The 16015-nt window shown below is 43.4% G+C and overlaps 1 protein-coding gene across 1 annotated transcript in view; it reads right to left on the bottom strand.

Moving 5' to 3' along the window:
- The window catches only part of Fat1 (FAT atypical cadherin 1), a 114727-nt gene that overhangs the window by 60390 nt on the left and 38322 nt on the right, over nucleotides 1–16015 (bottom strand). The window contains 1 exon segment of the mRNA XM_038325562.2: nucleotides 2258–2572. Coding sequence (XP_038181490.1) covers nucleotides 2258–2572 — 315 coding nt within the window.

The following is a 16015-nucleotide window of genomic DNA, read 5'->3' on the forward strand; positions in this document are numbered from 1 at the left end:
GACTGAAGGCATAAGATGTCTAATTCATTAAACACTTTTAAGCAGAGCTAGCTGAATTCTTCAGTTATCTCATCACGGTTTTTACATCTAGACTTTTCTCTTTCGACACTGGGACCACCACCCCTTTGGTTTGAGTACGCTTTTTGGACTCTTAATCCCCTCACCCCGAAATTATTTTAAACTTATACATTTCTACTTCATAGCTGGCAACGTGTTCTAAGTCTGACTCTTAGTTTCTGGATACCTTTCATTTGATTTCACAACTGTGGAACCTAATTACCACCTGTACAGTGAAAGCAGTTCATATCACACTGCTAAAACGAGCCTTTTGCTAGCGGCTGCCTGAAACTCGGTACGGTCCAGCCAAGATGCTAACCTACTTCTTAGGCTCAAGTCTCCTAAAAGCAGAACACTCTCAGATTCTATCAATTTCTCTTTTATATGCTCCAGTTTTTTAAAAGCTCAATCAGTCTTGACTCGGTTAGTTTTCTAAGAACCCAAACTGGACCAGAATTTCCCCCAAAAGCTGGAGCATCATTATCCCCAAACAAAAAATTTTATGATGAAGCACTCAAAATAAATTTTGAAGTCATTCAGCTACAATTTAAGCCCCCCCCCCCCCACACACACACGGGACAGAGCCTAGCTGTGCATATGTTGAACAAATGCTTGGTCACTGACTCACGTGACCAGCCCTTAAACACATTTTTCAAAGGACAAAGAACAGTATACCTTCATGACCTCCACGAGTAGCTACACAAAGACATTTCCTCCACAAACTCAGAACTCAGGTGCCTATCCTCTCAAGATCTGCTTCATTTTAAGTTCAATGAAACAAAGAAAGAAGTAAGAATGACATGTGGAGGAGACACAATAACAAAGATTAAGCTTTTAACTTCTTGACATTCAAACAAAGGTTAGACAGGGTATAAGAACGCTACATATAGCTCACTCTTTAGAATGCCAGGTTCATCAGATTCTACCAGCAAAGACGGAAGAAACACACACCACTTTTAAGGCCAGTAATTGATAGGCTAAGCCATTTCATTACCCCACATGGAAACTGTCTTTTCAAAGCCATGTAGCTGTTGTTTTAACTAAAAAATATAAAATAAAATTGTTCTTCACTCAATGTGTAAAATTTTCATAGCTCAAACAGAGCCATGTTGCTCACTATGCAAATGTCAATGATACCTGAATTGACCACTTCTTTTTAATGTGGGAAATAAAGAGGCCTAAGAGCCTACAAAGGAATAAAACACATTCTCCGGTGTGGAAGAGCAGAGGTTGAGGGCTCACAGGATTGAGGATGACTGCTGGCCGTGGAGCCAACCTTCTAAGAAGCAGAGGGTCACACACATTTTTGCTTCACGCTGTGAGCGTGTGTGTGTTCATCTGTGTGTGAGTCTGTGCCTATGTGCAGGGGCCACAGAGGCCAAAGGCATTAGACACCCGGAGCTGAAGTTACAGACGGTTGAGAGCCACCCAGAGTGTGTGCTGAGAACTGAACCCGGGTCTTCTGCAAGAGGAGCACATGCTCTTTTCAGCCCCTGTGGGGTCCCAGACTCGGAGAGGAGAAAAGTGAAGGAGATGTTTGGGGTATCAGTTCATGAAAGTAATAGCTTCCAACCCCATAGTAGTTCAGCCCCGATTCCATTACCGACAGTCAGAGCACTGGGAAAAAACTTAAAACAGTACTTACAAAGCAATGAATTGTGAAATACAATCTAATATTCTTCCCAAATAAAGCACCATTATAAAAATTCCGATACATAGCAGCAAAATTTGCTCTGGGTTTATTATATCATCACTGAACTATTATTGAAATAATAAAAACTGCTTTAGACCCAGAGTAAAAGAATTTATTATGAAGCAAAATCATAAACCAGCTTTATCAGTGGTTCTCAACCTTCCTAATGCTGAGAACCTTTAATACAGTCCTTATGTTGTGGTGACTCCCAACCATAAAATTATTTTCACTTTTACAACTGTAATTTTGCTACTGTTATGAATCATAATATAAATATGTATTTTCCAATGGTCTTTTGGGGGGGTAGCAATCCTCAGGCTGAAAACAGCTGAGACATACGGTAAGAAGCCCAAAGAGGTAAACACATATTTGAATTATATTTCATCCACAAACAGAGGCTTATTCTGAATAACTGGAAAAAGAAAGCTCGGCAACAAAGAAATGCTAACTCTTGGTTTTGACCTGGGAGAGTATACATACATAGTCCACTTGAAAGTATTGACCTACCTGTTTTAGGGTGTATTGAGAAGAATCCTTGCGGATTTCCACTTGTAATTTTGTATGTCAGCTTGTCGCTGGAGCTAGAATCTGGGTCGAATGATTCAATCTGGACCACGGACACATCCTTGGGCGAGTTTTCCATGATTTCTGGGTAGTACACGGGCTCCGATGTCTGCGGTGCGTTGTCGTTGACATCCTCCACCTCTATGTAGACCTCTATGAAAGACGACAGTGGCACCACACCCTGATCCGTGGCATAGACTGTGAGCCAGTAGTGGGAAGTCGACTCCCTGTCCAGTCGATCTGAAGTCTCTATAGCACCTAGAAAGGAAAAAGGGGTCAGAGCAAAAAGTTAATGACAAGCACAAGATGCCACTTACCACATGCACGAACTTCGGCAAGCTGTTTAACCTCCCTTGCCTCAGTTCCCTTCCTACAGAATGGAGGCATGCTCCCTAATGATTGATTAAAAGAGTTAATTCCTACGTAAACAGTCAAGTGTGTCGCATATAATACAGACTACGAGAGTATTAACAATTACTATTGTCAACCAGAGCACTTTATGATCTAACTCTGAAACAGGCACCAAGAGATCATCTCATGGTCTAATAATTACTCTGCTTTTCAAATATAAAATTTATGGCTGGTTGAAATGTGTTGGCTTTCATGGAGATTTAGCAGGAAACCAAAGACAAACCAAAGTAAGGGCTCAGCTCCATGGCCTCAGCCCTACTCCTTAAGCCATGGCCAGAGACAGAGACCAGAGGTAACATTCCTCTGAGTTCAACTACTTGATCCTTTAAAAAAATGTGAAGAAAATGGGAAATTTTTGTAAGTCTACCATAAGCGATTGCTTGAGTCTCTTATATGCTAAACTTAACATTTTTAGCCATCTTAAGCAAACCAGTATGTTATAAAAACATAAATTCTCCCGGTGATGTTCTAAACTGCAAAAGTGTGGATCTTCCCCAGCTACCCATGATTCCTCTGGCTCCTCAGTGGGTAGCACAGTAGCTACCCACTTACTAAGGGAACCGCCCCAGTATTTTGGTTGGCCTTGGGATCCGGAGGCTTCCACTGAGGCTCAAACCAGAACACATGTTTATGGAGAGAACCGGTACAGGAGAAAAGTGCCCGATGGCTGTATTTTGGCTCCGTCGTGGAAATCTATTAAAACTTTAATTCCAGAATCCTCCCACACAAAGTGATTAGAAGTGGAAATATCAACTCTCTTAAGCAAATTTGGCCTTTCATTTAATGGCATAATCTTGCCTTTTGGCTCCCGAATGATTGATCTTCGTGAACGGTTGACACCTTCAGAGCTCCACGCCATGCACCTGACTACACTTCAGAAGCCCTTCAGCTTCAGAATCACCACGGCTCCCCATCCGATGCAAAATACAAAATCAAAAGCCAAGGTCGTCTATGTTCAGCAGTAAGACAGTATTTATCTCAAACACTAACCCGGGGTTTGTATTTTAAATTATCACATAAACTCCTAACAGTATGCAACACAAAGTTCTGAAATGTGGATACATTGTAGACTGGGTAAGTTGAGCTAATCAACTATGTATCATCTCCTCTGCTATAGGTGTGTGTCAGTGTGTGTGTGTGTATGAGAGAGAGAGAGAGAGAGAGAGAGAGAGAGAGAGAGAGAGAGAGAGAGAGAGAGAGAGAGAGAGAGAGAAAAATACTTAATATTTACTCAACAATTTTTCAGACACAATATATGGTTATTAACTAACTATACTTAATAAACGCTTGCATTTGGGATTATTTAAATGTAAGTGCTTGCTTATTTGGGGGGTAATATCAGCAAAAGTAACTTGAGCATAAGGAATAAGTAAATGTAACGTGAACCACGTAAGGATGGATGTTTACAGCCCACTCATGATTAACAGCTGATTTCACACTAAGAAGGTTCTCCTTTTCCTCTAACCCAAACACGATCTAAACATGTTCAATAATCCAGCAAAGGACTGCATTGTAACGGTTTGTATCTTCAATGAGTGTATCTTTTCTACTTTCCTTTGTTCATGACAGCCACCCACAGAAGCAGGAGACAAGGGCCGTTTCCCCAACCCGGATTACATATTAATGAAACGAAGACACATTTGCTTCTCTCCCGTGCTGCTGCTCCACTGAAATGCAATCAAATTCATTGGACAAGTGAAGTACAACTAGAAAATTTCAAGCAGACAGGCACATGGAGATTTTACCCCTGCCTTTCACTTCTAACCATCAAATATTTCATGCTGTTATCTTTTTTATGTAGTCCTTTCGATGTAATTCTAAGTTCATAAAGCAATGACAATTACATAGACAATTTACTCTAGCCAGGCGACATGGTAGTCCTGCACTGTCCGGTTTCATCTGTCTGGCCCGCCTACACTGGCGGTGCTATTGTCCCCACTTCATGATGAGAATCTCAGAGATGAGGAACTTTCCCAGGGCTACACTAAAGGGCAGCACTCGTGTGAATTCAGTGTTCTGAGAACAACAATCAGGGGATTAAAAAAAAAAAAACTTCACATAATAACCCTGAAGACAAGACAGGCTGGCTTCATATCCCAGGCACTTTTTTAACGTTAGTATTTGGGTGAAGATTATATATTCATTCAAATACAACAGCTCTAAAGGGAAACTATAAAATGTAAGCATGGTTTGATGGACACCGTTTATTTACTTTCCTTCATCTTCCCAGTCTCATCTGTACAGTCTTCTGCTGAGAACTGGTTCTCAACCCCACCCCTAATCAACTGGGCAACAGGGGAAGAGAGCCCATGTTCCTACTAACAAAAATCCCTACCATGAACTCCTAGCTATGGTCAGGAAGAGAATAGCTGAATATCAATAAAGGTTGAAAATGGAAAACAGTGGCTCTGCTTAGATAAAAAAAGAAAAACAGGGTTGTATCAAATGTTAATTAAAAGACTAAGATTAAGGAACGAAAGGCCCACTTTCCTAAGGCATGAAGTCATGGGCTGAGAGGAGCACAGAATGCATATTGATATACTTCCTCAATCAAACCAGGGGTTGACAGAAATCCAGTCCCTTTTTGTTTTGTTTTGCTTTTTGAGACAGGGTTTCTCTGTGTAGCTTTGGAGCCTGTCCTGGAACTCACTCTGTAGATCAGGCTGGCCTCGAACTCACAGAGGTCCACCTGTCTGCCTCCCGATTAAAGGTGCGAGCCACCACCACATGGCCCAGTCCACTCTTTACAGAAAGCCTAGTTTCTAAGCTGACCCACTTGCCAGCCGGTCATCTAGAAGCTTGACTAGAAACAACATTTACTCTTTGAGTCACTCTAAGTCCTTATGCTTATACCCAGCACTTCCTAACGCTACTACCAGCACAGAGGAAAACCAAAAATCAAACCGAGGTCCTCAAGTCATCACTGGGTGTGGATCAGACAACTACTCATTCTTAAAATTCAGCTCCTATTCTTAATTCTCTTGCCTATGAGCCAACTGTCATTGTTGATAATCTGTCATTTTGTGTGTGTGTGTGTAAGAAGTTGCAAACTCATTCCTCCTGAGGAAAATAAAGAAGTAATGAAACTTCAGTCTCCGTGAGTTTGCACTCTGTCTTCAACAACCTGTCCTCTTCTCAGCTCTCTCTGTTCCTAGTTGTAATTTTCCATCTTTAATTTCTTTGCTTTTAAAACAAAAACAGAATGGTTGCTATGAGACTGAATCTCCCACTTCCGCTCCCAGGTGCTGGGATTACAGATGCACGCCACTGGGCCTGGCTCCCTCTAGATAGCAATAACAGTGTACAACTGGAGGACAGATAAGGCCAGGGTGTCAAGAGGAAGAGGCAACCCTCCCTTCTATGGAATTCCTCCAGCCAGATGCAGAAGAAAAATCCAGCAAGCATGGGGAGGAACAAGGAAATTACAGACTTCTTAGTTCACGAGGAATGCGGGACCCGTACAGGGTGACCAGAGAGACTGGCTGTGATGGTCATGCTGAGCCCGGAAGACAGGTCCAGACACGCTTGTTCCATGCACTGCCCAGGAGTGCAGCATAATCGGCAATTGTTCCTTTGCTTTAGAGAAGTAGCCCTGGGGTACTATGAGTCCAACTTTCTAACCCCGAGACCACAATGAAGACATTTCCAAAAAAGTTGTTAATAAGCTGGACACTGAAAAAAGCTGGAAACATGAAACTATTAGCTAAGAATATTTATCATTCCTAGCATGCTTGATGGGATTGCAAAGTCACCAGCAGATGTCACTATGGAAACTGACTTTAAATATGCATCTACCGCAATCACTGCTCCACTGAAGGGAAAGAGCGATCACGCGAGGTCTAAAAGAGCACTCAGCTGTAAATGGGACGTCTTTATCAAATCCCTCCCCTCAAGCCTTAGGGACGTATCTGTGTGGAAGAGGAGGAGGAATGACGTTCAAAGCCAGAGGCGATGGACCACTCCAAGGAAACTGTCTTCCAGACACAGCAGGTCGGACACACAGACAAACTCACAGAGACTGGGGCAACATGCACATGGCCTGAGCAGGTTCAAACCAGACACAATATCTGCACTGAGAAGGGGGAGTTGACACAGAGCCCCAACCCTAATCAAGGAGGTACTTGTAATCAATGCCAGCTGCCAAAGGGATATGAGTTCTCTCCAAAGGAGTGTCACCAGGTATACCAACCACACTCCAGGGCAGGCCCTGTGCCTGAGAGTAGCTAACCAACACAAAATGAACTCCATGCTTTTTTGTAGATGCTTTGTTTTGAGTTTTCTGTCTTAATTTTTTTTTTAACTTGTTGAATTAATTCTCACGGGGTGGGGTGGGGGTTGGTCTGTTTCTTCTGTGGGGCAGAAAAAGAGAAAAAAATCAAATCGGTGGGTAGGTAGGAGTGAAGGAGGCAGGTAGGGTCTTGGAATTGGGGGAGGGAAAGAGTGCTGTGGCAGCCCCTCCTTTCAAAAGGACACAACAGATCTTTAACTAAGCAGGTATGGACGTCGTCTTCCCCGGCCTTATTTTTCCAGGTTTATGGCACATAGGACCATTTGCTCAAGTAAATAAAAAGCCTTCCAAGCCTGCCTTTTTCTCACTACCACCGAGTCTGTCCCCAACATCCACCACTTTCCCCAGTCGACACAGTGACCTCAGTCTCCACACAGTAACTCGTGCAAGGCCAGATGAAGCTGCCACACCACCAAAAATAAGTTCAGTGATTCAAATTTCCACGCTGACAGAACACCTCTGTTGTTAAGTTTTGCCGGTTTAACAGACCACGACCGTTAAGTAGTCCTAGTGCCAGAGATCTTGACAAAAAGCTTGTTATTCCTGACTCCTTGGTTACTTCCCCTCAAAAGTAACTTCAATCCGCTACTTTACACTACCCCCCCCCAAACTGGGAGGGGCTGGGGATGCGGCTTAGTGAGAGCACTCGCCAGGGAGCATCGTCTTGAATTAAAGTCTCACCAAACCTCACTCACCAAACCCCAATTTCCACAACTCGTGTTTCAGGGTCTCTGTAGTGTAAATACAAAACAGTTAACGTGATAAAAGGCACACACCATCAGAAAACTGTCACGTGCCTTTGAGCCTTCTAAAGGAGTAAAATTTTGAAATCTGATTCCTCTTTAATAAAAACCACCAATTTCACACACAATATTATTTAAGAAGAAACCCTTGTGTGTGTATGTGTATATTATATATATAATAAAAACTGTTATATGTAGTTATACATACATAAATATTATATTGTTGTAATTTATAATTTTACAGACACACACACACACACAAAAAGCCCTTGCGTGCTTCAGCCATTACTTGACAAAGTAATGCTACTGACCAAAAAAGGAAAAGGAATGGAAAGAAGATTCTGGCAGACTGAGGATGGTTAAGATTCCGGAGCAGCAATTTCCTGGGTCTATTTGATAGGAGAACGAAACAGAAGACACCCTTTCAGCATTACAGTAAGAAGCTCATATAGTCGTTCATTCTGTACAGAAAGAAGTTTACAGAATTGTTTATTTTGTTCAGAAAGAATGAAACGAAAACAGAAATGCCCCGTGTATATGAACACACACATAAATAACTAGAACTGTAATTCCCCGAAGTCACGTGACTAAAGAAAATACCAAGCACTCTGTAAGAAAGGACAGTAAGATGCAGGTGCTGCCTCACGCTTGTCATCTCAGTCAGGACTCAGGAGGCTGCAGGAAGAAACTGCCACCGAGTCTGACGCAAAATAAAAACAGAAAGGGAAGATGAAGAAAAGAAACAAGGAGAGAGAGAGGAAAACAGTTAAAATAAATGAAAGTAAACACAGGATCTAAAGCCATCTCTTACCTCCTACAGGCCAGACAAAGTGCTAGGCTGAGTACTTGTATCCTACAGAGAAACCCCTTTGTACACAAGAATACAGTCAATCATACATAATTCCTACCCCTCCCGCTGAGCCGACATGTGACTGACTACCATGCCTCCATCTTTCCAAAGTCAGTAACTTGACCTGACTCTCATTTTATAAAAAGCCGTTTCTATCTGGAAACAGAGGACATGCGTGATAATAACGGCAGCCGTTGCACTCGGGTGTGCCAGCCACTTGTAAACAGATGTTTAACAATGCACATTCTAACACCTTCAAATATCAACTCAAAGTATGTTTGCATGAACTTACGAAGTTTTAGGACTCCGATTTCTGTACTTTGCTGTCTAGCATTAAGTCATAAATTAATGATTCAAAGGATTCTATATAGAAATGGTCAAGACTGTGTTTTATTACTACTATATAGTCTGGCTGCTGTCCCTTTAATTAAAAAGTGTGTATCTCTAAACTTTCATTTGAAATTGATGAGGTAGCTTTAGAGTAATCTCAGCAAGCTCTTAGACTAGAAGCTTACCAGCCTCGCATTAATTAAGCACATAATCTGATTTGGGGTATCATGTTTCAAGTCTGGACATCTCTTTAATCGGCAGTCACTTTCAGGGCAAGTTCTGCCGACCCGTGCTTTCAAGCTTTGTGGAGAAGTGACCCCGGCTCTGATTTCCACATCAGAATCATCGATACTTCTGAGGGCTCACGTGGTTAAGCTCTCTTTGTAAGGAGGCTCACCCTTGGGTATAAAAAAGTTACGTGGACACCACTACATATTAAGACTGCCTTTGGCGAAACTGAAACACAAAGTATATTCAACAAACGAATGGTGACATTTCTAGACCTTTGTTGGAAGCTCTTGACCATGACCCAGAAGCAGCAAGGGTGAAATGAATCGTCCAACTAGGAGACAAGGAGCCTCTAGCACATCGAGGAGGCTCAGGCCCGTTCCACTGGGACCACTGCACTTGCTGTTCTTACTACAGCATCTCCCTGCGCTTCGGACTACACGCTTACTAAAATAAAACACACAGGACATCATGAGGTAACTGTGGATACATTATTAATGGAAAACACTGGGCAGGGAGTACCCCAGAGCTCTCAATCACAAGCCAGTTACGAAAGCTTAAGGCAGACCAAAAGGGGCACTGTAAGGAAACTCCTTGGGAAGAAATGCCAACAGATTCTTTGTTAGCCAAATGCGGTCCTCCACACTGATCTAACAATAACTGAAAACTACCGCTTGGTTTCTCTTCCTCATCAGCATTTCAGGCTGTCTGCAGCACCTTAGAGTTTGCTAGGAATACTCTAGAACTTCGCACTACTGACTACTGCTTCGTTTCATCCACGCAACACATGAAATTTCTGCTACGTACCAGGCATGGTGCCAGGCACTCAAGGAATTAAGAAAGGAAAACAGGGTCTTCTGGGAAAATAACTAAGTAAAAATTAATTTACCAGAACAGCAGGGCAAGCAACTGTTTGGGAAGGGTAACGCTGTATTTTAACAACCAGGCGTATAAACGGCTCTCTCACACATAAGTCCTACCTGAGGCTAGGGGTTCCTGCCTGAATTTCATGGGGGTGATACAGGATTACATCACCTTACAAAATAATCGCAGCACGGCTCCATCTTGTGAGAAAAGAACAGGGGGAAAAGGCACTGGGAGGTTAGAGCAACGCTTGGATGCTATTTGCCCCACAGTTAATGTTTTCTAACGAGTGCAAAAATCTCTACAGATATGAATTATATCATACTTTGAAAAAGAAAACATTGTTTCACAGGGGGTTAACTGAAGGTCTTATCAACACAGCTTAAGAAATCTCAAGAATGTAAAAGGCAAAAGGCAAAAGTTAAGAGTGACTCGTTAGTTTTCCTCAACTCACTAACGACCGGGTAGAGAGCATGTCTATGGAGAACGGTTCAGGATGAAGACAAAGAACCATTCAGCAAGGGAAATGTCAGTTGAAACAACCGGTCTTGTGCCAGCCTCCCAAGCTAAAGAAGGAATGGAATGAGCCGGGGCCTGCCCCTTCCCAGACCGCCCAGGTCACACTCGGCACACATGGAGCTCCTGCCAAACCCGACAGTTGTCTCTGGAGTCCTAGAGTGCTCAAACTGGAAGGGAACAGAACAGAGCAGAGCTGAGTGGGACAGAGAAGGGCTTCCCGTTCTCAGCTCGCCTGCACTCCCGTAAACCAAACTTAAATGCAGAAGGACCGCAACCGATTTTCTTAAAATAAAACCTAAGATCCATATGCAATTCAGCTGTACAAGAAGTAAGGTGTGTTCCATGCAAACTGAGTGCCAACCAAGCAAAGAAAAACTCCATTTGCTTTGATAATGGGCCTGGATCAACTCCTACCTTCCTCTCCCACTCTCAATTAGCAACTTTCTTTCCTTTTTTTGGCTAGAATTTTTGACCAAATGTGTTGTAGAGATTTTTTAAACTAAATTTTACTTTAATAAGGCAATTTCTCAATTTAAAGAATTCAGTTATTTGGGCAGGGCAGTGGTGGCGCATGCCTTTAATTCCAGCACTCAGGAGGCAGAGACAGGTAGGTCTCTGTGAGTTCGAGGCCAGCCTGGTCTACAAGAGCTAGTTCCAGGACAGGCTCCAAAGTTACAGCGGAAACCCTACAGTTACAGGTGTTTGTAAGCTGCCTGTTTGTGGGTAACGGGAATTCAATTCAGGTCCTCCGCAAGAGCATCAAGCGCTCTTAACTGCCAAGCCAACCCTTTGGCCTGTCTACCGTATTTTTTAAGACTGGACTGGCTAGCCAATGACTCCCTGGGGTCCTCCTGTTTCCACCTTCCCATACAGGAATCACAGGCACTGCCACTATGCCCCATTTTTTACATAAGTGTTGGGGACTACTACTCGGGTCCTCACAGCTCTTTGCCCATAAAAGCCACCTTCCCTGCCCTCGCGGCTAGTGACTTACAAAGACAAGAAGCCACTGCTCTCCTGAAGAACAGAAAAGACATAAGCGGAGCCAAAGAATTCCAGAATGTTAGTTTTTCTCGATGCATAAATGTGACATGCGCACGGCATACTTCCGTGTTGGCAAAACAAAGGCTAAATGTTTCCCCAACCCCAATAAAACACATGGCTAGTTTTTATAAGACATAATAAAGTTTCACTTGAGATATGAAATGAAAATCCAAACTAGGGGAAATCACATTACAAACACCCAGAGCCTGGCAGAACAGCAGTCCAGAATCAACTCTGCCTCCAACGCTCGCTCTCTATTTCCATCCGGTTTAGCCACTGCTAATTTTCAAACTAACCAAGTCCGTTAAACTCATCCTTAAGGTAAACGTTTTATCCTAACATAGGACTTAATTCTTAGTCGCCAAATGAAGTTATTAGCATCACATAAAGGACACCAGAGACATTACAGGAACCCTTCCAGGAGAGCTGAAGAAACCCCAGGCTGTTGGGAACGCCGGAGTCTGAATCACACACCTCCCGGAGAGTGCCTTCTACATATTGTCTAACCTTCTGCTATTAACAACTGCACTTGCTTCTAACATGGCTTTTATGAATTTTATGCATGAAGACAAGTTTTTAGAAATTAAAAACATGCTTCTCAGAAGAAAAAAAATTGTGCTTTTAATGATATCTTTTTAAAGTAGCTAAAGCAGCAATCTTACTTATAAAGTTCATATCCAAAAGAAAACTGCCAAAGAGGTAAATTGGTTTGGTACACCACCCAAACCGAAAGGAGCCATGAGGCGCGCAGAAGTGAGGGCAGATTACCTCAGAGGCTCCAGAGGAGCCAAAGTTAAAGCTCAGACTAGGACAAAAACTACCTACGCGGCTTCCAGGAAAATAGACGGTCAGCCGTAAGGAAGGGAGCACCAGTCCCCAAACACAGAGGGTAGACAAGATGACAAGGAGACAGGCTCTGGAAAGGCCTGGCTAGGATGTAGAGAGTGGGCAGAGGCAGATGAGCAATGCTCCCCACCAGCGCCGCCCCTGGAACTGATGAGGGTGGCCTGCCTTCCCTTCAGTCTCACAGCACAGTCTCGGGACTCAGCCTAGTCCAATCTCACAGCAAACTTGCAGCCTGAGTAGCAGGTCTGTATAATAGTGGGGTGACTCTCTCCCTTCTGGCCAGAAAGTGTCTACAAACAGCTGTGTCTTCACACAGCTCACTGGAGTTCCAGCTTTTAACTCCTCCCTAGAAATCCTTCTTTGGCCACTGAACATCAAACAGGGCCAGCACACCGCAGCTTTGCTTATTCTCACCACGACACCCCTGAGCTCGAGGAGGAGTGTGGGGAGCACCTGCAAGCTATCTAGCAGCGTGGTTTTCACCTGGCTTCCTCTCTAGAAAGCAAGCTTCCTGGAGAACGGCACCGTCTGCTTTGTGTCAACCGTATAAACTGAAGCCCTCAACACTCTACACAGGTCGTGCAGGACGACCTGTGTATGCTAAGTAAAATCCTGAGCAGTTCTTCCCTCAAGCCACTGCTGTGACCCTTTAACACACACAGCTCCTCGTGTTGTGGTTACCCCCCCAACCATAAATTTATTCTTTTGCTACTTCATAACTGTGGCTTTCCCGCTGTCATGCATAGTAAACTATGTGATCTGCTATCCAACCCCCCAGGGATCAGGACCCACAGGCTGAGAACTGTTACACCAAGCCTTCCTTCCTTTGCAACTTCACCTCTGAAATCACCCAACTCTTCACTTTGGAAAGGCACTGGGCTTGCCTCTCATGTTCTCGTCCCTTGAGAATGGAGTCAGGAAGAAGGCTACACTCACATATGCACATTGAACAGGTAGCCCCCCCCCCAACTCCATTCCCATTTTCCACGGAGTCCTACAGGGCTCTAGGCTAATTCAATAAACAAGCTAAGGGTCTTCAAGGTACAGAGGCCACCAAGGATCACTGGCTTTTAAACTTGGTTCTTCCTTCTTTCTATTCTCTGTAGCTACTTATTTGGGGAGGGGGAGATTGGAGATATCCATGGGGGAAAAATATCTGAAAATGGTTAAATTCTCTCAGTGGCACCCCCTAAAATCTTCATGAACAAAAAAAAGTCAGACCAAAAAATATTGCATAAAAATACAAGGAAATGGAGTTTTCCAGTTTTTACCAGTGTAGCACAAAAAGATGGTTATTTCATTAATTCCACTGAGATAATACATAGACATGCCATGACTCACTCATGCAAATAAGTGAACAAGGAAATTAAGGCCCTACCTAGAACTGTAAATACATGCTACCTCCTTGAGGAAATAAGGCAGAATTTGTTTACTGTATTAAAGAACGCACTGTCTGTAAGAAGTCCTTCTTTACATAAGAATCTCACCTGCTCACTCAAATGATTATAAATTGTGAATTTGGGGATAATAAGGTACACCCTGTCTTAAGCTATAGAATCTAGACGCCCCCCCCCCCAACTGCACATACATCAAGGACGGCATGAGGAGCACAATACAGCTCATCTAGGTTTGAATATCTGAAACCATGGCTTAGGAGGGCAAAGTTAGCTATGTGAGAACATGATTTTCCTGTTGGCTCTCTTACAAGGTGCACCACTGTTTATGTGCTTTATCCCGTGAAAAGCACACCTTCGCCACCTGGGCATTCCAAAGCAGGAGAGCAGAGCTGACATTTGGCCCACAGTCTGCAGAATGAACGTCTTCCACACGTCTTCAGGAAGCTTGGAACGGTCACCGTGGATTTTCCAAAGCCATCAATAGCCTGGCACAAGTGAACTAGCCAGAGGTTAATCATTAACTTTGGGATAAGAGAGGAGAGACAATAGCACTAACGGCAGCACACAGACACTTTCAGGCAAACAATGGGAACGGGGTGACAATTCAACAAAACTGTAACAACTGTAAACAAAACGGTGACCTCTTAGTAAACACAGACTGTGGCTTTGATTTAATATTTGGCGTTTGGTTTAGACTAACAGGAAAGGTCAATATCTTCACGCGTTGCCAACTCCTCTTATATCCAAAACCAAGCCATGAATTGGGGAATTAAGCAGCCAATCAGTTTGTGCGAGAAACACTGTATCTAAAGGGGGGGGGGGGGGGGGGAGTCAAGCAGTGCCCTCTATAATCCCTGGGGCAGGAAAGGTGAAGCAGGCCCAGCACAGACTCAAAGCCAAGGTGACAGCTGGAACCAAGGAGCACATTCCTGTCTTATCTGCCATCCCTTTGAAGCAACCTCACCTTTCTTTCATTAAGGAAGGGCACGCCAAGGCCACCGAATCTCCTGCAAACAAAGCAACCCAAAAAGGCAAGAGAAGGGAGAACAAACAGGAAATTTCAAGAAGGAATAAACCAAACCGCACAGGATGGAGCGTTACCTGTGGCCTTAAATATTCTCTCTGCTAGCAGAAAGCCCTTCTTCAGAACCACAACTGGGGAATGTTGAGTGAGCACTAGGGTGAAAGAGCTGTCTTAGCTATACCCTGATATTTGTGAGTCCATAAAGTAAACGGCCTAGAGATTCCTATTTCTATTTCAACTCAAAAGTCTTCATATTCTTAAATTCAGATTTTACAATTAGAAAAAAAAGAGGTCTGTGGTAGAGTTAGCTGTCCTTTCTTTTCTGACAGGGAACTTGCAATCAATCATTTACTCTGGTTAGCTTTTCCTTCGCGTATATTCTAGAGTTTCCTTTCTAGCCCTTTCTGAAGAATTTACCCTGTAAAGCATCTTTAAAAATGCCTGTCAGCCAGTTCTGTTAACTACAGTGGAATTGTCTCCTCCAAAGCCGACCCACATTCTTCAGCTACTCTAGCAGACAAGGCTTCTTGTTCATTTCCACTCCAACTTTTTCCCTTCAACTCTACTGACAAAGAAAATACCAGCAGGTTTTGGAACTCTTGGTTCTCCGTGGTAGGTTGCAATGTGATGCACCAAAGATTTACTCCTGCATTTAGAGGTGATGGATGATTTCTAAGCACACAGGCTGCGGGAATCTATGGTAAGGAATCACTTCTCATAAATCATGTAATGCTACAAGAAAAACCTCAGAGCCCTTCTAAGCTGTCTGGCTCTCTGAGCCATCATGGCATGAGGACTTAAATACTCAATGGGTAAGCATTTGGAAACACAGCCCTGAAGAGCTACAATCAGCCAAGGGTCCCATTGAAGCAACCACTGTCTGGGTCAGAAAAGTAGTGGGCTCCTTACTTCCAGATGATTAAAAGAAGCATCCGGTCAGCACCATGACCTCTTAGAGAAGCTGCACCCCCACACCCCTAAAGCAGGAAGCTTATGTAGCTACCTTAACCATTTGTGCCCTCGGTTCTCCACCCAATTCTCTAGGGATCTCCTGACACACACGCTTCTCCCATCTTTGTAACTTGACTGGTAAGCTACTTTCTACAGTGTAGTTTTTATGAATTATCAAAATTATATAAAAATGCAACATGAAGTCA

This window comes from Arvicola amphibius, chromosome 4 (assembly GCF_903992535.2).
Source record: "Arvicola amphibius chromosome 4, mArvAmp1.2, whole genome shotgun sequence".
Lineage (NCBI taxonomy): Eukaryota > Metazoa > Chordata > Mammalia > Rodentia > Cricetidae > Arvicola > Arvicola amphibius.